This window comes from Mus musculus, chromosome 17 (genome assembly GCF_000001635.26).
Source record: "Mus musculus strain C57BL/6J chromosome 17, GRCm38.p6 C57BL/6J".
Taxonomy (NCBI): Eukaryota; Metazoa; Chordata; class Mammalia; order Rodentia; family Muridae; genus Mus; species Mus musculus.
This window is the reverse complement of record NC_000083.6, coordinates 94,746,466-94,772,601: the sequence shown is the minus strand read 5'-3', so window position 1 is coordinate 94,772,601 and position 26,136 is coordinate 94,746,466. Positions and strand designations below refer to the sequence as shown.

At 40.9% G+C, this 26,136-nt stretch overlaps 1 protein-coding gene, 1 long non-coding RNA gene and 1 pseudogene across 11 annotated transcripts in view; 2 read left to right on the top strand and 1 right to left on the bottom strand.

The window, feature by feature from the left end:
- Gm1976 (predicted gene 1976) overlaps positions 1–12,660 on the top strand; it is a 74,858-nt gene extending 62,198 nt beyond the window's left edge. Inside the window, exons 4-5 of one of the 2 annotated variants that reach the window (NR_045963.1) lie at positions 8,063–8,119; positions 11,025–12,660. This is a non-coding gene — a long non-coding RNA (predicted gene 1976). The remainder of the gene's footprint in view (positions 1–8,062; positions 8,120–11,024) is intronic. The other variant, NR_045964.1, reaches the window with a different exon arrangement.
- Positions 1–22,502, bottom strand: part of 2700099C18Rik (RIKEN cDNA 2700099C18 gene) — a 25,030-nt pseudogene extending 2,528 nt beyond the window's left edge. Inside the window, exons 1-9 of the transcript NR_024720.1 lie at positions 22,370–22,502; positions 17,297–17,391; positions 16,079–16,168; positions 10,998–11,104; positions 9,982–10,140; positions 8,678–8,830; positions 5,655–5,745; positions 1,364–1,468; positions 642–745 (exon numbers count right to left, since the gene is read on the bottom strand). The product of NR_024720.1 is annotated as an RIKEN cDNA 2700099C18 gene (transcript). The remainder of the gene's footprint in view (positions 1–641; positions 746–1,363; positions 1,469–5,654; positions 5,746–8,677; positions 8,831–9,981; positions 10,141–10,997; positions 11,105–16,078; positions 16,169–17,296; positions 17,392–22,369) is intronic.
- The window catches only part of Mettl4 (methyltransferase like 4), a 27,625-nt gene continuing 23,876 nt past the window's right edge, over positions 22,388–26,136 (top strand). For 2 of the 8 annotated variants that reach the window (XM_030250139.1, XM_011246710.3), the window contains exons 1-2: positions 22,451–23,216; positions 24,185–24,985. In XM_030250139.1, the coding sequence (XP_030105999.1) occupies positions 24,593–24,985 (393 nt within the window). In that variant the 5' untranslated portion in view covers positions 22,451–23,216; positions 24,185–24,592. Of the gene's footprint in view, positions 23,217–24,184; positions 24,986–26,136 lie in introns of all 8 variants that reach the window. The other 6 variants (NM_001357138.1, NM_001357136.1, NM_001357137.1 and 3 more) reach the window with 4 other exon arrangements.

Genomic DNA, 26,136 nt, shown 5'->3' with positions numbered 1-26,136 from the left:
GTGCCATTAATTATGCGTAGCCTTAAGCTAAAGATCTTGACATCCCAAGCACTGGAATTACAGGGTGTGCTACTATGTTGGCTAAGAAGTCCTTAATTTTAATTAAATTGAATTTATATAAAATTTCTTTTTGCACCTAATTTAAGCACATTTTATAACCACTGAGTTGTAAAGACAGTCTCATAGTCTAGCCTCACCTGATGCTCACAGCCCATGTGGCTCTTGGCTCTGTGAGAGGCAGGATCCGCCCCCAGAGAGCAGTTTGTCTCCCTCAGATTGATCCTTCAGCACTCCCTTCTCTTGTTCCAATGCCACTTCAGTGCTCATGCATCTACTTCTGGACTCTTTGAGACAGGCTGGCCGTTAACTAACAGAAACTCTCCAGCCTTAGCTTCCTAAATGCTAGGATTACAGGCAGGGGCATCCATGACTGACCTACTCCTCTTCCCTCCGCTTTGTGTGTAAATGTGCCAACACATTTTATAAAGTATGTAAGCGGCCTCTTGGAACCCTGCCACACCAATACGCAAGATCCTTCTAATAAATTACTAGTTCTCATGAAACTAAGAATTGTAATTTAGTTCCTATAGAAACAAAGTATAAAATGTCTCTTAGAATTTAGTAAACACCTCCACCCTTACCTCCAAAGACCCTACATGTGTGGCGACCATCTCCAAAAGACGTTGTAAGTTGTTTCCCACCTTTCTTCTTTCTTCAGTTGTGGTCTGCACAGTTAACTGGTTATCTATAGAATTAAGATTTAAAAAAACAAATAAACAAAAAAACCTGTTGCTTAATGTCTAAGAATAAATGAATGAATCAGCACAGCATAGAACATTTACTTGCACTATCCCTTTCCCCTGAGAAATATTTGGTGAATGTAAAAAAACCATACCTGGTAGAATCCATGCAAATGTCATATACAGACATGCCAGCAGCTTTAGGTCATTGCATGTGTGGTCAGCTGCCCTGGTGCTGAAACCTTCTATTCCATTTCTACCTGTTAGCTTGTGTGAGGCTATTAACACCTGGCTTTGGAGGCCTCTTAATTTGAAGAGTTCCATATTTACTATACTGCTTATGGATTTCTTAACAATTTAAGGTGTGTCAGCTGGGCACAGTGGAACACATCAAAAAGGCAGGTGGATCTCTGTGAATTCAAGGCCAGCCTGCTCTACTTAAATTCTTCAAATCTCCTCATTCTTTGTACCCCAAATGGCTTTATAATAGGAATTAAAGAAAAAAAAATTAGTTTTTTTCCCTCCTGCTTTGTTTTGACTTCAGAGTGATGTCAGAGAGTGTGCATGGACAATCAGTCATGACAGAGCCTTGGCTGAGATGAACAACCTGGTCAGGTTCTTACCTTCACTGTTTGTTGGTAAAGGTCATCCAGCTTTTGAATCTCTTCCTTCAGCATCTTCACAGTATTCTTGCTTTCCATTTTCATGGTGTTCAGCTTGGATAAAACCTTGGTTGAAAAAAATCACAACTAACACAAAACAAAAAAGTTTTTCTCTTTAACAAAAAAAACTGTATATTTTTTTTATACAGAGTATTTGTTTATTTACTGTGTATAGGACTGTATTGCTAGCATGTAAGTCTGTGTACCATGTGTGTGCTGGTGCCCACTAAAGAAAGAAGAGGGCATCAGATCCCTTGAGGCTGGAGTTAACAGACTGTTGTAAGCTGCTACATGGGTGCTGGAAATCAAACTTGGGCCCTTTCTAAGACCAACAAAGGCTCTTAGCCGCTGAGTCAACTCTGCAGCCCTAGTTTTTCTTTTAAAAAATTTCATTTTTAAAATGATTCTATTTTATGTATATAAGTGTTTTACCTGCATGTATGTATGTATGTGTACCATGTGCATGCCTGGTGTCCACGTGGTCCCTAGAACTAGAGCTACAAGTAGTTGTGAGCTGCTATCTGGGTGCTGGCAATTGAACCTGGGTCCTCTGCAAGAACAAGTGCTCTTAATCACTGAGCCATCTTTCTAGCTCCACTGGCTACATAATATTTTTTTTTAAACACAGATGTCAAAACTCACATTAGGATAAAGACAGCCTCTTTCACAGATGCTGTTGAGAAAACTGTAGAAAAAAAAAAAATGAAACCAAGTCCTGAGTCTCACCCTACATGAAACTTTGAAAATGGACCAAAAACTTGCTGGAACTGCTAGGGAAGACACGTCAACTATGTTCTCCATCAATAACCATCTGATGCAAAGGCAGCAAAGGCAGGAAATGCTGAAAGGACTGTAGTAGGAAATAACTCCAAGGACTGACAAACGGGTTACAAAAAAATTAAAAAAAACCAATCAGACAAAACACATAACAGCAGAAACAACCCCGCAACTGAAGAGACAGCATACAGAATGTGAAATCCTTGCCAACTATGTATCAGCTAGGCGTCTACTATGTAAGAAGAAACAACAGTGAACACCACATCCAAAAGTACATGAGGTAGTAAAGGTAGTTCTTCAAGGACGAACTAAATAGCCAGTGATATCTGATGAAGGGTCCTACATCCTCAGCCATCAGGGAAATGCAAATTCAAAGTGATTTGTGGTTCCACCTTACTTGCTCAGAATGACTTTCATTGAGAAAGGACAACACATGCAGGCAAGGATTTGGGGAAAGAGGAACTCTAGTGAGAATGTAATTGTTGCAGCTACTATGGAAATCAGCATGATGCTTTGTCAAAACTACAACGGGGTAGGACAGATGGCTCAGTGGTTAGAGCATTGGCTGCTCTACAGAGAACCTGGGTTTGGTTCCTAGTACCCACACAGTGGCTCACAACCATCTATAACTCTACTTCCAGGGAATCTCACATCCTCTTCTAGTCTCCACAGGTACATACATGCATGGTGTACATACATGCATGCAGGAACAATACTTACACACATAAAAATGAAAGTGAAAAAAACCTTTGAGAACTACAACCAGAAATCTCATATGATCTGGCTATTTCACCCAAGAGACACTAAGTCCTACCACAGATATACTTTGGCATTCATGTTTACTACTGCATTATTCTGCTTTATTCACAATAGTTGGGAAATGCTGTCATTCTAGATGTCTATCCTCAAAAATGACAGACAAGTAAAATGTTGTATATGTATGCAATATAACTTTATTCATCTGTATTAAATAAAATCATGGGGCTGGAGAGATGGCTCAGTGGTTAAGAGCACTTGTGGTTCTTCCAGAGTACCAGAATTTGATTCCCAACACTAACACCAGATGGTTCACAACCACCTGTAACACCAGCTTCAGAAGGGTCAGACATCTCTGATCTCTATGGGCACCTGCACTGACATGCACACATACATACTTAAAAGTTAAGGCAAGGGCCTGAAGACTGCAGGTTACAGACTCTCCTGTGCTGAGCAAGACCCTGTCTTAAATAAGACAAACATATCTGCTAAGTACATTTCAGGGGTAATTACTGAGCTTTTTTGTGTCTGTCAGTGATTGGTTTAATCTTTTTTGTGATGACCTTTAGGTTGTTGTCTAAGGTCATAGTAACCTCGTGGTAATTATGTTTATGCTCTGCTAATTCTCAAGTCCTAAAGTCATCTGGTCTTTAATGTTTGAAACACTGTAAAATCTGTAAAATAATTTGTTAATGAAATCTTTTTTGAGAGCCAATTCTTTTTCTGGTTACTCATTTTTACTTTTCATTTGGAGTCAACTTTGAGATTTTTATTATTTATGCTGTAATCCATTTTACCAGTTTTCTAATTTTTTCAAGACCAGTTTTTGTTATATAAGCCAGGCTGGTCTTGAACTTGCTATGTAGCTCAGGCTAATTTTGAACTGAGGATTCTCCTGCTTCAGCTTTCAGAGAGTGCTGGGATTACCAGCATGCACCTCTGGGTGGAGCTCATCAGTTATTATTTACATAACTTATGTATCTGGGTATGTTATAAGCATGTTTGTATCATGTGCTCACAGTGCTCAAGGAGGCCAGAAGAGGGTGTCAGATGGGAGCTGAACGTAAGTCCTCTGGAAGAACAACAAATACTTGTAACTGCTGGGACATTTCTCCAGCCCCTGGACCGTCTGTCTGCCTGCCTGCCTGCTGTCTGTCCATCTGTCTGGAATATCTATCTGGAATATCTATCTACCTACCTACCTAGCTGGAATATATAATATGTAATTATTATGTAGAATTACTTTATGTATATAAATGTTTTCCTGCATGTAGGTATGTGTCATGTACTCATGAAAATCAGAAGAACTGGAGCCAAAGGTTGTGAGCCACTGTGTGGGTGCTAGGAATTAAACTCAGGTCATCTGCAGGAGCAACCAGTGTTCTTGAACAAATCTTTAGCTATAAATATGTGTATGTACACACACACACACACACACACACACACACAGAGGTTTTTTTTTTTTTTTTAGTTATGAGCTCATGTAGCCTAGGCTGGCTTTGAACTTTTTATGTAGCCCAGGGTGATCTTCAATACTGGATTCTTTGCCTTTAAAGCCAGCATTACAAGTATTCACTGTGGTATTCAGGTTTAACTCACCAACTTAAAAAAAAAATTGACTTTTGTTTATATTGTGTTTTCTCATAATTTAAATTAACTTGCTTTATTTCTAACCACAGCTCATGTTTCATTTTTAAATTTCCTATCTTTCATTTTTGTGACATAGGGTTTTACTCTGTGGCCCAGCTTGGCCTGGAACTTTGGCCTCTGCATTCAAAGTGCAGGGACTGCAGGTACAAGGGAACACTATTCTGGGGATGAAACCAGGGCTGCAGCCTCATGCTAAGGAATTATTTACCACAAGGCTGTGTTTGCAGTCCATGATGTCAGATTCCATGGAGACTGTTAACATTGAAAACAGCTCTTTGTGGATCACTTGGATAGCTACTTATGAAATATCACAGTTTATTTAAAGATTAAAAAAAGGAACAACTTTCTGCTTTGAGACAGGGAGATACATCAAGTCTTGGCTAGAATAGTTCTTGAAGAACTGCATTAGCCAGGGCTTCATTCGTTGCTTTGAGTTACTGAATACAGTGGCTTTGGTGTCTCACAGCTACAGAAGGCATCATGTCTCAGGTGTTTGAGAGCAGAAATCCCTGTCAGTCCTGCTCCCCAGCCTCCTGAGGGCCAGGGTGGCACACCTGTGATACCATACCCAGCAGAAAACTATCCTAAAAACACCCACAGGCATTTGGCTCATTCCAAGACATTACAGTCATAGCTGACTAGCTCCTAAGCATTAATGGCACATTAAGAAGTCGGCCTCAAATCCACCTAAATATAAAAAGGACACAGTGTGTCAAGAAGCAAGTGAAGAGAGCTGATCTTATTCTACTTTATCATGGTGGTAAATGAACACTCAACTTAGTTCTTTTATATGTACCAGTCAAGGTTAGCACCAACTTTCATTTTTCATAATTTTAATTAAAATTGATGGGAGGTAGAGGCAGATGAATCTGAGTTGGAGGCCAGCCTGGTTTACAGAGGGAGTTCCAGGACAGCCAGGACTACACAGAGAACCCTTGTCTTGAAAATCAATTTAAATGGTTATTGTTCAGAAACCCCAGGTCACACGCAGTGTTATGCTTTAGTCACCTGTGCCAGAAACCCCATGTCACACGCAGTGTCACGCTTTAGTCACCCGTGCCACACTTACTTGTTCTAAAGTATCCTCCAGAGCCCTCTTTTTATTCAGAGCTTTGTTAATTTTTTTCTTCGCTTTCATTCAAGAGTTCTTTGAGAGGTGCCTAGAAAAATACATCAAATGGTTAAGGAGATATCCAATTATAAACTTCTCCCATGAAGCTTGTCTAGATTACGATGTAAGTCAGTTTTGGGGAAATAAAATAAAGCCATGATATTTTAAATCTAATACATAATATACCAATGAGGAGAAAATACCTTTGGTAATTTTGAAGATAAGGTTTAGGGGAAAAAAAACCATGTCTCAACCTTCATCCTCCCACAGGAAGGGAGTATGTGCCCCAATGCCTGACACATGTCTGTGTATTATGTGTCTGCATGTATGTACACATGACTGCAGGTACCTGCTGAGGCCACACCTATTGGGTCGGTCTCCCAATAGAGCTGGATTATAGGTGGTTATGAGTTGACTGATGTGGGTGCTGGGGATAGAACCTGAGCAGACAGTACACTCTCTTAACTACGAGTCATCTCTCCAGCCCATTTCTCTTAATACCTTGCAAAGATTTAGTCTCATAATTCTGGTAGGATTTTGATTTGACTTCTAATCTACTGAGTTTATTTCCACACTATACTTCATTAGTTTTCATTGTACATTTTTAAAATTGAGAATACCTACTTTAAAATAACTGAACTTAGTGAATTTAGTATGCTTACAATGTTATAAAAATGTCATTTGTACTTTTAAACTATGTTATGACTTAAAAAAGAAAATGCCACAGGCCATTATGCATCAAGCAAATCTTTTCAAATTACTGTGGACTTCTAATTTTGACCGGTTCCTTTTTTTGGTGCTGTGCATCAAACCCAAGCCCTTCTAAAATAAGCATGGGCTTTACCACTGAACATAGCCCAGCTCCTGGGACTGAAGGAACAAGCAGGTGTGAATTCGTTGCTGCAGGTGCTGGACTTTGAATCTGTAAAGGCCATGTACACTCTAACCACTGACCCATCTCTCCAGCATGCTGTTTCTACTTTAAAAATATTTCTAGAGCCACAATACTTTTGATGAAGTAAATATTCAGTGATCAATACAGTCTGTAACTAAAGTGTGATAACTAGGCTATGGTTAGACCCATGGATCAAAAGAAGATTATAGCTGCATTTTCCAGTAATGAGATTTTTAACAAAAATGACAAGGGGATCCTGTAATCCTTTCAACCATGGTTCAGAATCTCTATAGGACAAAAGATACATTTCAGAGCTTACCTCACACGATATGAGAAATTACCTTCTAATAAAGCAAACTAAATAAGGGCTGAAATTCTAATGCACTTAAACCTAAACATGGTAAAATAAAGTGCAATGACTTGGAAAAACAATATTTCTAGAGATGAAAGTAATCTCTCTCCCTTTATCAGCATATTCTTTGTACCTGAATAATCTTTTACAAGACTACTTGATTCAGGTAATTATTTATTGCTGTGGCAATATCAAACCATTCAAGGCAGTGGCGAATGAAGGCTGCCTGGCACCGTGGCTACTGACAGAAATCCATGTACCCAGTTTGACAACAAATGGCTTCTAGACCAGTTAGCAACTGAACACTTACTGCATGCACTTTCCTTTCCTAATTGAATGTAAATCCAAACTGAGTATAATGTAACCCTTTCAACCCAGCATCTCGGAGTTTGGGGCTAGTCTAATCTAAACAGGGAGTTCCAGGACAGCCAGAGCTACACATCGAGTCCTGAAGTGAATACTACACGGGGAGAAGCTGAGAGCTGTGGCCCATGCCTGCAGCTCCAGCAATCAGGAAGCTGAGAGAGTAGCACTGTCGTGAGTTGAGACCTGGCTGGGGATTCACAGAAACATTACTGAAAAGGGAGTGGGAGGGGGTGGGATCTAGCTGGCTTGACTTAAGCCATGTCTGTTCATGAATAAACCGCCATTTCTGAGGAGGCAGGGCTCTGCTTGGGTATTTTAACTCTAGCACACAGCTGGTCGTCAACATAGTTTGTACACAACAGATACATGGCAGATGAATAATTCTCCCATCCAAGTACCAACCAGAGCTGCCCTGCTTAGCTTCTGATTAGATGAGATCAGCAGTTTCAGGGTGGCTTAGCCATAGATTAGATGAACAGTTCTCAAGGGAAAAATGCATAGCCTCTGACTCGACATTTTTTAATTCAAAAGCTAAGTATTTCAAAGGTGGCATTTTAGTACTGACAATAAGACTATAACATGGATAATTTAAACATTGTAATATAGCAATACATTTTTTTTCTTCTCAAAATTATCTCCTTGGCATTTCTTCTTGTTGTTGTTGTTGATTACTGACATTTTTCTTTTCTGCTTTTTTTGACTTAAAAAAAAAAACAATCTGCCGGGCGTGGTGGTGCACGACTTTAATCCCAGCACTTTTGAGACAGAGGCAGGCGGATTTCTGAGTTCAAGGCAAGCCTGGTCTACAAAGTGAGTTCCAGGACAGCCAGGGCTAAACAGAGAAACCCTGCCTCGAAAAACCACACACACACACACACAGAACCAAAAAACAAAAACAAACCCAATCTATTATACTTTATGCCTTCATGTGTGTGGCTGTACCTAGAACTTTTCCCACAGATGTACTGCAAATATTTCACCTCTCAAGATCTCACTGTAGGGCTACCCACCTCTCTTCAGTCTTCTGGCCAGAGGGAATAGCTGTTTACCAACCTGAAGGACTTCCAGTAAAGCATGCACTCGCCATTTGCTAGCACTGCTCTCTCAAGAGGGGTGAGAGGTAACTTGAGAACAAAGGTTACCTCAGACTGTTGACACTACAGTCCTGATACCTGTTTTACTTGCAGTTAGCTTTCCTTGTGGACAGTTGGATGAAGTAAAGTGGGCACAGAGGACAAGGCTTTCTAAGTTCAAAAGTTACCTATGAGACAAGAGTTCTGCTACTCAGAAGAAAGGGAGAGCAGCCAGTGTCTCAGTTCTGAGTCTAGTTCTAGGTCGTGGAGAGACTCAATTGAAACACATACTTACATACACTTGAGTCCTGTATTTGACAGGGCAGTTGGCACCCACCTCAGGATTAAACTTAATTTCAAAGTCGTAACCTTTGGAATTCTCAGCACCTTTGGGGATAAGCTTTAATTTTCTAGCCAACTTGTGGTACTTGGCTAGCTGCGCTTCAATCTGGTAAAGAGAACACAACAGAAAGTTAACGTGAAGCAGCCTAATCTGTGTGTTGGCAAGCAGCACACCACTGTCCCTTCATTAACTCCGTGTCATTTAGAGTAAGTCTATGCTTGGCTCTCAACTACAATCTACCTTCTCAAACCTAGTTAGAAATATGGAATAAAGCTAAAACTTAGACTTGACAATATGTAAAATACTTTAATTACCAAAAATAAACAAAACAAGATAATTTACATTTCAAACCATTAACTCTGTTGAAGATATTTTAGTAGTTCATATTTCTCTCTGTCCTTTAATGTTCTAGGACTGAGTTGCATTACCGGGAAGGTAGTGCAACTGATACACTGATGCTGCTCTTGGGTTCCCAGCACAGTAGGCTTTTTCACACGGCCAGACTTGGTCACTTCCTAGGCCACCACTTACCTACTTCCTACATTTTTTTCCCCTTTCGGCTTATTCATGCAAATAAATCACTTATTCTTCTTAGCTTCATAGACTCAATGTTTACTTAGTCCAGAGATTTATAACCTTCCCTTTCTTACAGAGCATTTGAGAGATAAGGTTCCCTGAAATAACTCACTAGAGATTCACTGACATAGTCTAACTCCACTTCAGTTTCTAAAGAAGCACATGGAGGCTATGAAAGGTTAGATGATGCAGACTACATGTGCAGACAGTGGCAAACTGCAGGTTAAAGCTCAATCAGTGCTGATCAAATTCTAGGCTCAAAGCCTTTAGGTGCCGCCTCCTTTTCTCTGTTTTTATGGATTGAACGTGGTACCCTGAGCATGCTAAGCTTGGGCTCCATCACTGACGAACATCCCTGTTAGTTCTTACCGATATGTATATGCACAAGGCTAGAGCTTGTCCCCAAGGGTCAGGAAGATAAGGGGATATAGGTAACAACTTAAACTGAACAGCTTGCTTACGCTATGCTACAATTACCAACATGATTTCCCCCTCCCCACAATGTGTTGGTTCATTATCAGAAAACTGAGTTTACTTTAAATTTGACTGACATGTATGAGTGTTTTACTTGTGAAAAAAATGTTAGCACCAGAAAAATTGATCAGTCTATCCTCTGAGCTCCTCTTGGTTACACAGACCTATCCTGTGGTCAGCTGTGCTCAGAGTGTGGTATCACTCACCGCCTCTTTGCCTCTGGCATATTTCAATTCCTCATTCCACATCTGTTGCTGTTCAGCTTTATAGTTTTGAACATTTGCTTGTAATGAAGCTTTCAGTTTCCTCAATGACATCAGACGGTTCTTGAGAGAACGTATTAGTTATTTTCACCAAGAAGCATTCTGTATTTTAAAGAAAGCCATATTATTTACACTTAGAGGAAGTCAAAAGAACTAGAAAAATAACTATAGAATTATTATTATAACTTAATAATTTAAAGAGCGACTTCAAACAGTTTAGAATAGGAAAAACCAAAGACAATGTAGAAGCTCAAATATTTAATATCTGGTTACCGTGCAGAACAATCTGGATGCTCCACTAATAAAACACAAGATAAAGTTAAGATGCTGCTATCAGGGTGGGAGAGATGGTTCAGGGTTGAGAACATTGGCTGTTCTTCACAGGATCTGCATTAGATCCCTAGCACCCACATGGTAGCTAACCATCTTCCGAATCTTGAGTTCAGGGGATTCCACACCCTTTTCTGATTTCCAGAGGCACTGTTAACATGTGGTACATAAATATGTATGCAGGCAGAATACGCACACACAAACACACCAAAAACAAAACAAAACCCATATTGTCATCTTGCTATTATAAAATCTTGTAGGCTATTCTATACTCTATAAGCCAGTTTGTTACCATTCTGTTTTCACCAACTAAAACCCAGGGCCTCTTGAAAACAGTGCTCCCTGCAAGTAAATACTCCAGGGACCTTGTTCAAAAGATATGTAAACAGGCAGGAATCTTTCATCATATCCTGAACACCGTTAGTCCACGGTTGATGGACCACAGGGAAAAACAAAGCACCACAGACATCATGCATGGTTTCATTGAAAGGTCTGTAATATGTAAAAAAAAATCTAACCGTTAAGAGCTTATTTGTTAGCCCATCTAAAACACCTTCCATAAGAGTCCTCTGAAGAAGGCTCACGAGCCTAAAGAGCTGTCCAGTGATTTCAGAAACATGTTTACTAACCGGTTCTCTTTCTCTTTCCTCCTCCAGTCTTGCAATCTGTTCATTTAGTGCTTTGATTTCGGCTGTGAGTGACTCCAGCTTGGACTCATCTACCTTGTACAAGTCCTCTGCAGACAAAGCCCAATCACCTCATCAGAATCGACTCACAACGCTCTCCAGGTTTTCAGCAGCTTGTTCCCTCACTTCCCCAAACCATGGATGTGGCAGATGCTGCCTTGTGTACTGGCCAGCTTCCTTTTTCTCCTGGAATGTCCCGTTGCTCTTAGCCTGCTTAAGCTTTCTTCCACCGTACCTGTTGCTGTTTGCCTATAGTTCCTCACTGAATTTCCATTCCTTTCTACCTAACAGAATATGAGTTCCCGAGGCCAAGGTTTTCTGTTCTTCATTACTCTATGTTTGGTGCCTGACACTTGGGTACATAATATTTGAGTAGATTCATTTATGTGTTTAATTATATATACACGCCGGGCATGGTGGCAAATGTCTTTAATCCCAGCACTCTGGAGGCAGGGACAGGCAGATTTCTGAGTTCGAGGCCAGCCTGGCCTACGAAGTGAGTTCCAGGACAGCCAGGGCTATACAGAGAAACCCTGTCTCAAGAAAAAAAAAATTATATATACACATATCAAGTAATTCATAAATTATGTCCACATTAGAACAAAATGAATTTTCCTTTGTGTGTGTTATGTACACTTATGTGTCATGAGTCTGCATGTGTGCACATAGAAGCCAATGGTTGAGGTTGTGTATCTTCTCCAGTCATTATCATCTTGTGACTTTAGATAAATCTCTCTGCAAACCTAGAGGTCCCTGATGTGGTCAGATTGGCTGGTCCGCAAGCTCTAGGGATCTATCTCAAGCACCTACCTCCCTAGTGCTGAGATTATGGACACGTGCCGCACTTGTGCTTTTATGTGTGTGGGATCCAGACTCAGGATCCATGCTTGCTGAGGATATACTTCACTGACTGAACCGTGTCTCTAGCCCTGACTTTTGCCTTCCTAAATCAATCCATCTACTCCTTGGGCTCTCCTTGTCACCCTTTAGGATGACACAATCCTGAAAATTCTAAGGGAATGCTTCTGGTTTCCCTCTCACCTTGGGTGTCACATGGGTGTCAGGGTGACTTTCCCATATCACTGCATAACACTGAATGGAAAGTAATTTACAGGGCTGAAGATATGGATGGCTTAGTGGTTAAGAGCACTGACTAATCTTCCGAAGATCCTAAGTTCAAATCCCAGCAACCACATGTTGGCTCACAACCACTCATAATGAGATCTGATGCCCTCTTCTTGGGTGTCTGAAGACAGCTACAGTGTACTTACATATAATAAATAAATCCTTAAAAAAAAGAAACGAAAAGAAACGAAACTTACTTGGAAACTCCATGGCCTGCTTACTCCCTCCCAGTTTCAATAGAGAGACTTTACATACTTTCCCTAAGGAGTGCTGTAACTTCTAACATATTAAAGCATGGACAAATATCTTTTGTGTTCCCAACAAAGAACATTTCTTATTTTATTTTGTGTCTTTTGAGACAGGCTTTCTCTATGTAGTCCTGGCTGTTCTCAAACTCACTTTGAAAACCAGGGTGAATTTGACCTCAGCAGTCGTGTTCCTTTGTATCTTGAGTACTGGCATTAAAGTCATGTGCCATCACTGTCGGCCTCATTTGGTATTTTATTACAATGCTCTCTTGTGTGCAAAGCTTCCAAGAGATGATGACTTCTTAAGTCCACATAACCAGTAAGGGTTAAGACTCAGGCCTGTCTGTAACAGTTATTTTTTGTTTAACCATTACTTTTCCCCCATTAAAGAACAATTTGTAGGAAAGTAGCTCATGAGAAATCAGGCCTGGAAAGATAAGCAACAGCCCAGAATGAAGTGACAGAGCCACAGGGGGACACTCACTCAGCTTCGCCTGCAGCTCGGCATCCTTTTCTTTGAAGCTGTCGGCCCTGGTCATGAACTTCTCATAGCATTTTTTTGGTGTAGTCAAAAAAACAACTGATTGGGTTAAGCAGATGCTCAAAAACAAAGACATGTCTCTCTACTTTGTTTCATTTTATTTTCAGACTGAAAATTCAGATTTGAATGAAAATTTAAGCCAAGAATAGTAAGCAGTTATATAAATTTCTAAAACAAAAAATTAAAAACTTGTCACTAACTATGCTACAAAGATGTACACAATATATCACCTCTAAATAGGAACAGGGATGGAAATATCTAGTTTGGATAGAGACAATGTTTTGAAGCCAAGCCAGAAACTTTGCTAATAAGTATAAGTCAACATAAAATATACAAATCTAGTCTTCTTTAAGAAGAATGCTGTAGCTAGAGAGACCCAGTGGCTGAGCACACTTGTCTCTTTTGCAGAGGACCTGGGTTCCGGCACCCACATGGAGCCTCACAACCATTCACTTATCAGTTCCCAAAGTGCTTCTCTGTATAGTGTCATCTGACATACTGGCTTAGATGGCCAGTAGCTCTCACTGCTTAACCTTCAGGATGAAGGTCAAGAGGGACAGCTGTACATAGAAATGGAGGTAAAGGGGCAGGAGAGATGGCTCAGCGGTTAAGAGAGCACTGACTGCTCTTACCACATGGTGGCTTACAACCATCCATAATGAGATCTGGCGCTCTCTTCTGGAGGGTCTGAAGACAGCTACAGTGTACTTACATATAATAAATAATCTTTAAAAAAGAAAAGAAAAACGAAACGAAACAGAGGTAAAAAATGAGTGTGGTCTGAAATGCACGCTGTGCCAAGGATGACACTCCCTGGGATCCTTGTCAATGCTGAGGACTGCGCAGGCCTCTGGATACGTGAGGCAAGTGCACAGACGTGCACAGACGTGCACAGACAGACAGACAGACAGACAGACACACACACACACACACACACACACACACACACACACACACACACACACGGCACAGACACTAGGCTAATCAGTTAATGTGTCTTTGAGCCATCTCTCAGGCATTAGTAAAAGATGAGACTAAGATGATTACCACTTTTCATTTTGTGAGAAAGGCTCTAACAAGGCTAAGGCTACTGTACAAAGTTTTACTCTGAGATTAAATTTACTCAGAGTTTTTCTCTGAGAGGCCTATGTAATAACATTTAATATTTGGCAACATGTACAATGTAAAGTTTATTCTTTAGCTGAGGTTTGTATTTTCGAATACAGGTGAGATTGTCATACCTTCTGGGTTCTAACAAAGCCTACGGACCACTGGTATGCATGCTAACTACTTCTCTCCTCAGCACTCGTGACCTTCCCTTTAGCTTCCTGTGTGTGGTTCTGGGAGTGTGCCACAGCAAGTGTGCCACCATTCCCAGCTGGATATTGTGTTCATCTCAACTACTTTTGGAACTGGTGACTGAGCTAAGTGACAATATATCTATATATCTAACTACAAAACAAAACAAAATCAACACAGACCCTACGTGAAGTATTTTAAGAGCCAATACACGCCGGTCCTGCTACTGAAGAAGCCAAGTCGGAAGCATGGGGAGCTCCAGGCTTGCTTTGAGTACAGAGTAAGCTTAAGGCCAGTCTGGATAACTTAAGAGGACTTTTGCCATAAAAGATGCCTTGTTTCCAAATACCAGCAATTTCCTAACCTCCCCCACCCCCCCATTATGTCCTGTATGACAAGAATTAAATTAATGTAAGATACAGGAGGAAAAAATATCTTATCCATAACATATATATTAGTTACAATGCATGCATGCATGCATACATACATATTTTCCTTCTTTTTTCCTTCCTTCCTTCCTTCCTTCCTTCCTTCCTTCCTTCCTTCCTTCCTTCCTCCCCTCCCTTCCCTTCCCCTCCCCTCCCCTCCCCTCCCCTCCCCTCCCCTCCCTCCTTCTACATCTCACTCTCTCTTTTGATTTTGAAACTGGGTCTCACCATAGTCCTGGGAAGCCTGGGATTTCCTATACAGACTAAGCTGGCCTGGATCCCACAGAGAACTGCCTGACTCTGCCTACTAAGTGCTGGGATTAAAGGTGCACCCTGGTTGTGTTTGTACTTTTCAGTTAACATTCATTCATTCATTCATTCATTCATTCATTCATTTATTTTTATGTGAGTGCACTGTCGCTCTCTTCAGACACACCAATAGAAGGAATCAGATCCCCATTACAGATGGTTGTAAGCCACTGCATGGTTGCTGGGAACTGAACTCAGGACCTCTAGAAGAACAGTCAGTGCTCTTAACTGTGGAGCCATCTCTCCAGCCCCTCAGCTAACATTTTACAATTTGTGTGGTTAGTAATTTAAAGAGTTACAGTGTCACTTCAATAATAGGCACACTATCAAGTGTATTTTTTTTTTAAGATTTATTATGTAAGTACACTGTAGCTTTCCTCAGACTCTGGCTGCACTCACTAGCTGTAGCTATCTTTAGACACCCCAGAAGAGAGCATCAGATCTCATTATGGATGGTTCTGAACTCACAACCTTCAGAAGAGCAGTCGGCGCTTTAACTGCCGAGCCATCTCTCCAGCCCAATTGTATCTTTTTTAAAGATCAATTTACTAAAACCATTTTTTGGGTTGATTTATTTTTGTATGTATTTTGTTTGAGAATGATTGTTCATTTCATTCATTCCAGCATTTGCAAGCCAGAGGTAGGGGGACTCCTGTGAGTTAGGAGTCAGCCTGGTCTACATAGAGAGCTCTAGGACAGTCAAGGACATATAGTGAGAGCCTTGCAACTTTACCAAGGTCACCTTTGATGGCATCTCCAAAACCTAGAGCTACCTGACCCCCGACCTCTGGAAAGAGACTGTACTCACCAAGTCTTCTTATCAGGAATTCACTGACCATCTTGTGAAAACCCACACCAGAGCAGAACCTCTGTTCAGAAGACCCAGGCTCTGGCTATGGCTACTTGATAAGAGTATTTATCCAAGAAAAAATAAAGTGAATAAAGTATGTATAAAAAGAAAAACAAACACAGAAATCTATTAGAAAGCAAAGGAAAAGTTCTATAGAAGGATAATTTTTAGTTAAATATCAAAGCAACCTCTTTCTATATCATTTATGGTAACATACAATATACCTTATTGTGTTTAATTCCATCTTCAGTTTCTTCTCCCCAGAGCTGCCCATCATCAAATAAAGGTGAGCTTTCTTTCATGGCAGTATGAATCTAATTAATATACAAACAACACATTAAGTTGGCTGAGTTGATGATTTGCAAAATTCACTCAGTATTTTCTAGAAGCATTTAATCATACAACTTGGAGTTCTAAAAAAGAGATTATACTCAAGTCTTAAATATGACCCTTAATATTTTAATAACTAAATACACTGAGATTTAGAAAGAATGGGTTCTGTGTTTAGTTCTGCTCCATAGAGGGAAATATGCAGATGCTTGTGCTGTTACTAATACACTGAGCATACATACATATTGCTACATTTATTTATGTGTGGGTGTGTGTGAATGTGTGTATGTATGTATGTGTTTGTGTGTGTACACAGATGTGTGTGTGCGTATAATACACCACGATTGTGGAGACCACAGGACACCTTGTGGGAGTTCATGCACTCCTTTCACCAAGTGGGCTCTGCAGACTGAACTCACACCTCACACCATCATGCTTGGCAATACGTGCCTCTACCTGCTGAGCCAACTTGTTGGCACTACATACACATTCTAACGTAACTCCAAGAATGCAAAACAGAACAGCCACATACATGGTAAATCAATTCATTCTCTTATATGAACTCAATTTAGATGTTCAAATGAATTAAGTGAATATTCATACATTCAAATATAAATTTTATTCTTTTCTTCCCCTTTTTGGGGAGGCAGGGTCTATGTCACTCTGGCTACCCTAGAACTCTGTATGTAGACCATTCTAACCCCAAACTCAGAGATCAGCCTGCCTTTGCCTCCCAAATGCCAGGAGTCACCACACCCAGCTCTTAAACTTCCAACTTTAGCCACAAATGTGAACTTCAGATTGAACTTTACAATATGAAATTTTAGAAGCACTGTAGTTGTTTAAATTTGAAATAGGTAAGAATGTGCTTGTCTGTAATATTAGTACTCAGGAGGCTAAGGCAGGAGGAAGAGGAGTCCTTGCCTACCTCTCTTATCATGCTAACGGTTTACAGAACTTCAAATCAAATGCAATTTGAAAATTGAAGCAGATTTTCAGACAAGTTGCAAAATATGATTGGTGAGAGGAATTGAAAACCTTTGTGAGGAAAAGAAAAGAAAAGAACAAACCCCAAATCTCTAAAGCTAACATAAGAACCATCGGGTAAATACCTTGATGCAGTCACACCAAGGCAGCCTCGATGTAAGGCCACGTGTGAGGGGCTCCCACTGTATACATGGGGCTCTTGGACAGTGTGAAGGGATATCTATGAGAAACCAGGAAGAAAAAAAAAAGGTGCCATCACATTAGGAAACATACCAGCTACACTAGAAGTTACATTTTAAAGCCGTACATACACTGGCATAGTCCTAGCTTGTAGTGAAGATATTTGAGTCTTTTCTGGTGAGTTTACTCATCTAGGATTTTGTGAATTTATTCAATTCCACAGATTACTTTGCACTTACAATTCCTTACATTGCAGTGTTTAATAACCAAGAATAGTAGCCATCTCCTTAAATACTCTTATATTCTTAAATTCAGTGTACTTCTATTACACATTTGTGATTATCTGTCACTAAATCTAGTTTCCTCCTTGATGTTTCTTCTTCCTTTTTTGTTTTTGGAGATGGTTTCACTCTATAGTCCATAGTTCTTCTTCCTCAGTTTCCCCAAGTGTTGGGATCACAGGTGTATGGTGCCATATTTGGTCTGTGTGTGTATATTTGTGTGTGTGTGTATATAAAATGCTTTAAACTTTATCTCTGTGCTGCTTAGTTTTGTCAATAGGACATAAACTAGAGTTATTTGGAAAGATGGAATGTCAGTAAAGGAATTGCCTCCATTAGATTGGGCCATGGGCATGTCTGTGGAGTACTTTCTTAACTGATGACTGATGGGAGAGGGCTTAGTCCACTGTGGGTAGTACCGCTCTTGGGCAGGTGGTGCTAGGTTGTAGGAAAAAGCAAACTGAGCAAACCACAGAGAACAAGCCAGTAAGTAGTTTTCCTCCATGGTTCCTGCGTGAGTTACTTCTCTCACTTTACTTAGTGACCGATGTAACAGGAATATGTGAACCACATAAACCCAATTTGCTATGTTCTGTGTTTTACCCAAGTATCAGAAAACCAGATTAAGATGGTGTCACTGTTTTTACCATCAAGACCTTACTGTTACGGTTTTGTTACTACAAACTGTGGTAACCAGGCTGCCCCTAAGTCATGTTTTTTTGTGACAGAATCTCACCCGGAAGCTTTGGCTAGCCTAATATTCACCATGAAGACCAGGATAGCCTCGAACTCAGAGATCTACCTGCCTTGAAAGGCTTGCATGACCATACCAGGCTATACTTCATATTCCTTATTGTTTGAGTCTTATGATCTATTCCCCAAAGTTCTGTAATATTGTACTGCTATGGTCTGAATGATTCTGCAGAATTCATGTTGGAAAATTAGTCTCCAGTTATATTTTATTTTATTTTTTATTTTTTTTTAAAGATTTATTTATTTATTATATGTAAGTACACTGTAGCTGTCTTCAGACACTCCAGAAGAGGGCGTCAGATCTTGTTACAGATGGTTGTGAGCCACCATGTGGTTGCTGGGATTTGAACTCCGGACCTTCGGAAGAGCAGTCGGGTGCTCTTACCCACTGAGCCATCTCACCAGCCCTCCAGTTATATTTTAAATTTTTTTTTTTTTTTTTTTTTGTTTTTTTTTTTTGTTTTTCGAGACAGGGTTTCTCTGTATAGCCCTGGCTATCCTGGAACTCACTTTGTAGACCAGGCTGGCCTCGAACTCAGAAATCCGCCTGCCTCTGCCTCCCGAGTGCTGGGATTAAAGGAGTGTGCCACCACGCCTGGCTCCAGTTATATTTTAATGATACAGAGATGAGACCTTCGGGAGGTGACTGTCACAGCCCGCATGAATGAATCCACTTCTGTATTAATGGGCTAGTGAAGGAGTGACCTTGTTAGAAATGTAATCTCTTTGATACATTTGTTCTTTCTTGCCATATAGTACCTTCTAGCATGTCACAACCTACCAAGAAAGCTCTTCCTCATTAGAGGGTGAGTAGATGCTGAACCCATGTTTTGGGGCTTCCTGACCATCATTGCCAAGAGTTAAGCCACTCACTCATGTGTTTCAAGCCCACAGATTTTATGTATCAGGTAGACTAATATCTATATGTATCTTACAATATATATTACTAAATGTATATGTACTTATACACTTGTAATTTTGTGAATATCGATGTTTTGACTGCAATGCATGTGTAACATATGTGTGTAGAGGCCAGAAGATGAATCGTTATATATGATTGTGAGTCACCACGTGACACCCTAACCTGAATCCTCTGGGAGATCAGCCAGCACTCTTAACCACTGAGCACTTTAGTTCAATGACTCCTACATTTTATGAGTTACCAAGCAGTGGTGTTTTGCTACAGGAACAACAAAAGTGGTATATTGCAGTATATTTTCCTTTCTCTTCAATTTATTCTACAAATACTGCTCATCTTAAAACTAATCCAAACTATTCACAAGTCTTCAGTTGTTTCTTCTCTGTGACTTGGTAAGGTCTCTAGACTAATGGAAAACATACCCAAGTGTTTTAAAAATTCTTGGGACATCTTCTTCACATTTTGTATCAGGAAGTTCATATGATGGGCACAGAAAGCCATAAAGAAAGGCGAAGCTCTTTAGGAAGTCTTTAATAGATGGAGCTTGCAGAGACTTCATGGGTACACTATATACATAACCGTTTTCTGTAAGAAACTACAAACATCTTTATGAAGCATTGAAAGTTTTGGACTAGAAAAAATATTGGCTGTATTCAGACAATTTAAATTATTGAATACCTCATAGAGTTGTCGAATACACTGCTGAATGAATGCTTTGCCATTAAGTGGTTTTGGGTACTTGATTTTTTCAGAATTGGAAAATATACCAAGTTGACTATTACTGGATTCATGTCTGCTAGTCCTAGAAGCATATTTTAAAAAGTGCATATTATTTCAAGGCTATACATAACATACACATGAGGTCACAGGAGTTTGTTTCAGGCATAGAAAGAGGTAGAAACAAACCGTGCTCTGGGACTGGGGACACAGCTCAGTGGTTTGTTTAGCACTCACAGTCCTCTGTGCGCAATCCCCAGCACCACAAATGTCAAAGCAAACCAAACTAAATTTCTTTGTGCCACCACCATTCATTATCCTTGAAGGTATGTTTCCAGTGCACAGGGCTTCTTCGAAGTCTGCTCAATGACCTAAGCACTCCCATGTCTACTGACCCATAGCTGCTCTTGTACTTCTACTCCCTTGCCACTATTCTAGTGAAAAACATTGTCCAGGAGTATTAAAAGTTAACATATGCAAAGAACTTAAAACATCTGGCCTTTGTGAAAACTCAGGAAATATTAGATTCTGTAAATATCTATATCTATCAATCCTTAGAACTGCTCTAAAAAGAGATACTGCAATTATCTCCCTTAAAAAAAAGGTTATGTTTAATCTGTGTGCAGTGTGTCTGCAAGTGTGTGAGAGAAATACAGACACAGAGACAGAGACAGAGATATGGAGGACAGAGGACAACCTGTAGGAGGAGGGTCTCTTCTACTGTCAGGATCCATAATGGGACAAGCTAATAACTAGCAGGTGATAATCCTGAAGTGGCCTGCCTCGGATTATATAATCTGTTACAGGTGAGCCTTCATTAAGCAAGGCATGGTGTTTCTTTAACACATTTCAGTCAGCTTTGGCTCCCGAGTGAATAACATAGAGACCTGGTATTTGTACTAACACACTGCTGGCACTAAGCTGGGCAGGCTCTGAGCTATTCTAACTCTGTATGGCTGCCTACTGCCCAGACACATGGTCCTTTACCTGCAATCTGAGGTTTGCCTTGGCTCACCCTGGTCCATGCACATGTTCTTCTGGCTGTTCCCTTCCTGACATCTCTGGTCTACCCACATGGTCTCTTCACAACTACTTCTCTGGTCTCTTTGGGACCTGAGACTGGGATCAGATTCCTGCACAATTCTTGCCTTCTGCCCATCTAATTGGCTGTTCAGCTCTTAATTAACCAATCAGAAAAGATGAAAAACGATTTTTTTTACATAACATTGAGAGCAGAGATGCTGACCAAGTCAACCTCTGGATTACAACCAGACTTCTGGGCATAAAAATCGGCCTCTAACTACACAGTGCACAAACTCTATTACTTTACTACACCTGGATTACAATTAACCCACTGTTTCTCAGTTAATACTACTACTGTCTTTCTTGTTCTAATCGCCCTTTCTGTTGCAGATAGCTAATTGTATTTGACATTAATTCTGTTCTCCTGTGAGAGGCGTGGAACAAGGAATAAGTCAGCACTCGGGTGATTACCTGTAAACCTTCTTCCCACCTTAATTTATAAATAAAGGCTAGAGCTGGTGATTGGGCGGTAAAAAGAGGGGAAGATGGAGCTGAAGGTTTTGGGAGAAAAGGAGAGGGAGGGGGCAGGGAGGGAGAGAGAGGGAGAAGGGGGGAGGGAGGGGGAGAGAGAGAGAGAGAGAGAACACGAACGAACACGACTGAGGAGAAGAAGAAGGAAAGTGGGGCAGAAGCACCTGGCCTGCTGTAGTGGTAGATCTGACCAATGTAGGCGCACAGCATGTATTCATATTAATAAAGTTGTGTTTTCATTGCCTGGGCTTATTTGGGTTGGAGATTTACTGCAACACCTTTCAACAAAGATAAACAATCCGGTTCACAACACAGGCTGCTCCCACTTTTAAAACAAGTATCAAAATAATGTCTATGTTGGATCGTGTCTCCATCTCTGCAGCATCAGACGCTATGCACTCGGCCCTAGCTTCCATTGAGGGTTAGACCGCATTTTATTGTTGTTGTTTTGTCTTGAGCTAGGGGTGGAGAGGCAAACCCTTCAGCACGCTAGGCAGAGCATTGAGCCACACCCCTCCTTGTTTTGGTGGCTTGCATTCCACCTAATTTTACTCTCATGATTTCACTGGTTCCCAGTCCTTTTCCGTAGCAGGCTTTAAGATGCAGCATCAGGACGGGAACACAGCACACCAAACAGCTTTCCCCCTGTCAGTCCCCACCTGTTAGCATCATCTCCTCCCGCTACAAACGTTGCAGAGCCGGGCAGATCCCCACCCCAGCTTCCTCTCAACAGTCAGCTCCAGCGCCGCGGACCATTTTAACACAGTCAGAGCTGATCCCAGCTCAGCAGTTACCTTTCGCTCAGCTTCTCAACGAGACCCAGCGCCCAGTTTTCAGTAAACGACACCACTGCACACGAAAACACAGCCGCCAAAACCAGAGCGTCCGCCTTGGTCAACCCACGGCGGTTTCAATTTTAAAGTTTCCGCCCGCGCTGACGTCAGGATTGCGACGGCGAGTATGCATGCGCAAACGCTCAGCGCCCGCCCTCGTCGCCGGAAGTGTCCGCATCGGCGGCTCAACGCGCTCCGGGCTCCTCCCAGGTCATCGTCGGTGTCGGCGACCTGAAGGGAGTTCCATCCTATCCGGGAAGCTGGCGTCTAGGACGAGTAGTGCTGTCGGGCGGAGCGGCCCGAGCCCTCCTGGAGTCGAGTTCCGTACAGCAATATGGCCGTGTCCTGGAACTAGAAAGCGAGGGTTTGTTTCCGAAAGGATGGAGGCCAGGACCTGTTTTAGATGAGTGTTGTTTCCACGTGGCGAGCCTGGGAGGCGGCGTGACGTTTCCTGACGGTAGGAGAGGCTGTCGAGAGTGGCGGCGGAAGAGCCTGAGGGATATTTATCGTCAGGCTGCCTCAAGTGCTGTGGACTACCGCCGCCCAGGGTCGGAACTACAAGCAGGCGTTGCCAGTTCCCGCACGGTGGTGGCCTGTCCCTGGGCTAAAGTGTAGATGATTCCGGGGTCTCAGCGCAATTGTGCCATTAGCTAGTTTTGAGCTAAGCATTTTTTTTTTTTTTTTTGAGAGTTTGAGGTTCCCTAGCAGTCACAGTGTCTCCTCACATCACGTCTCGACTGGGAAACCAAAATCTCAGGTATCACGAAGATCTCCATTACCAAATAGCAGTCAGCAGATATATTAGAAGGTATTACATTTCAGACTCTGTGAGCAGCAATTCATGGGGATTATCTCATTTACTTCTCCAAACTAATGGCATTAGAACATAAAAACGAGCGTTTTAGTAGGGCGTTGTGGTACACGCTTTTAATTTCTGCGCTCAGGAGGCAGGGGTGGGTGTGTGTGGGGGGGGGTGGGGTGGGGTGGGGGAATCTCTGTGAGTTTGAGGCCAGCCTGGTTTACATAGTGAGTTCTGGGACAGCTAGAGCAGCGTAGACACTATCTCAAAACAAAACAATCAACCAACAAACCAAACAAACCAAAGAAAAACCACCCCAAACAAAACACACACATGCAAACAACTCCAAAAACCAAAAAGATAATTTTGAGGCTCAGTGAAATCAAGTAATTTAGTTTGTATGTGGGGCAGTGTCCACACCCGAGAGAGTCTTGAATTTGAGGCCAGTTTGAGGGACCTGGCATACACCAGGGCAACCTAGTGACATCCTGTCTTTAAAAAACAAACACTACAGTCAGTTGCATAAGAAATTTGACTATAAATGCTATACGAGCCTTTAATTTATTTTTTATTCGGTGCTCTCTTAAGGTTTCTACAACATTATAATAAAGCTATATCCAGAAATGTAAAACATATTTTAAGTAAAGATAAAGAAGTTCTGAGAAACCTAGTTACTGGAGTGTGGCTCAAACATTATAAATCTTGATGTTCTGACCTAGCAAACTAGTTGTGAACTTCTGATTACTATTCATACTGCACTTGGTTTGGCTGGAGCAGTCTTTTAATCCTATTGCTCTACAACTGATAACGATTAGGTAGGGCAGGGATCTGAGTAATGGAGTGACTTCTGTGGCAATAGTAGTTTGAAAACACAACAGCTCTTTTTCCGTTACTTTCTGTGGCCCTCTCTAAATAGATTTATATCATTTAAAAAAGGGTAAATTCTTATAGGTAATTACTATCCTTTGACTTGACAGGACACTCACCTTTTAAGGATTTAGTGACTTGAATACTTGGACCATGTGGACTCGTGCCTTGATTCGAGGACCAAAACAGGACCACAGAGGACACCCGAAGAAAGGAGAATCAAACTAAGAAGCGTCTTTGACTACATTGGCTGAAAATTTTGAATGACCAATTCTGAAATTAAAAGACACTTAAAGTATCGCATTTTTCCTTAGAGGTGATATGTACACACTCACCTTGTATGTTTAAATATAAAACCTTCTTGTGTGTACAAAGTACATCGTTGATATACAGGACATTAAGAACTTAATTACAACATTGGTATCAACCCAGGACCCCCATACTGAGCTATACTCCCAGTCCTAGTTCTGATTCTTGATTATCAGTTTTTTGTTTTTGTTTTTTGTTTTTTTGTGAGAATGTCTGTGGTGCATCATTTGCCTCCTGGGTGGTTACTGGATCATCTTTCTTTCATTAACAAAGTAAACTATCAACTTTGCCAGCATCAAGAGTCTTTTTGTAGTAAAAACAACCCTACTTCTTCTGTCTACATGGATTCTCTTCAGCTGGATCCCGGGTCTCCTTTTGGAGCTCCTGCTATGTGCTTTGCTCCTGACTTCACTACTGTGTCGGGCAATGACGATGAAGGAAGTTGTGAAGTGATCACCGAAAAATATGTTTTCCGATCTGAGCTATTTAATGTCACCAAACCTTACATAGTTCCAGCTGTTCACAAAGAGCGCCAACAAAGTAACAAAAACGAAAATCTAGTGACTGACTATAAACAAGAGGTCTCTGTTTCTGTTGGGAAGGTAGGAAGTTTTAATTGTCTTTTTTTTTTTTTAACATGAAACAAAAAATCTCATTAAGTATCTCAAACATCTTCCCATTTTCTTTTTTTTTAAAGGTTCTAAGATTTTTTTATTTTTTTATAGTTTTTTTTTCCAATTTTTTTATTAGGTATTTACTTCCTTTACATTTCAAATGCTATCCCGAAAGTTCCCTATGCCCCCCTACCCCCACCTTCCCATTTTCTAAGTATAAAAAAGAGTTAATAATGCAGACGGTGTTAGCATGTCCAAGAGCAGTTGTGGGTTGCCCTCCAACTCATTGCCTAGCTGAGGATCACAGGTTTCTTATCCTCCTGTCTCCACTTCCCAAGTGCTGGGGTTCTCAGCAGGTGCTGTCAGACATCTTTAATTATACTTTCTAACATCCTACTATTTTAGAACAACACATTGCATGTTTCAAAAAGTAAATAGAGGTCAGGAGAGGTGGCCCAGCAGATGAACAGAGGTGCCTGCTGCTGAAACTCATGGTCTGAGTTTGATCGCAAGGGCCCACTTGGTGGAAGGAGAGAGCTGCCTCCCAGAAGTTGTCCTCTAACCTCTCTCTGCCTGGGTGCCATGGCTATGCACCCCTCCCCACAATGCACAATGAATGCATGAATAAATAAATATATTCTAAATGTTTGTGAGAAAACCTGAAAGAAAGCAAGAGTCTTGTGACTTCAGATTCTTCAAAATCATGAAATTGTTCTTGGGATGTAAAAGTGAATTTATTCATCACGACTGGATTTTGTTACTTGTTTATATGCCTTTATGGAAAATCATGTTTTTACCATACCCTACCTGTCAACCTCATTTGGCTTGCCTTTGTGATTGTACCTGTTACTCACATGACTCTTCTTAACCTCCAGAATATAAATTGTCCTATACTCTGATAAACTGATAAACTTGGCTATCGCATGAGACATGAATCTACCTCATCTGTTCGCTTCATTCTCCTAGGTCTCACTGCCAGCAAGAGTGGTAAATAGTACTGAATGTTTTTACACCTGTTTTTGCTTTTAAAATTTCTATGAAAAAATTTCTAATTATTCAGTGGATTTTAGGGAATTTTAAAGGCCTGTGTTTTGGGAATAGGCTTGTATAATAAAAGCTTGAGAGAAGGGTGTTTTTGT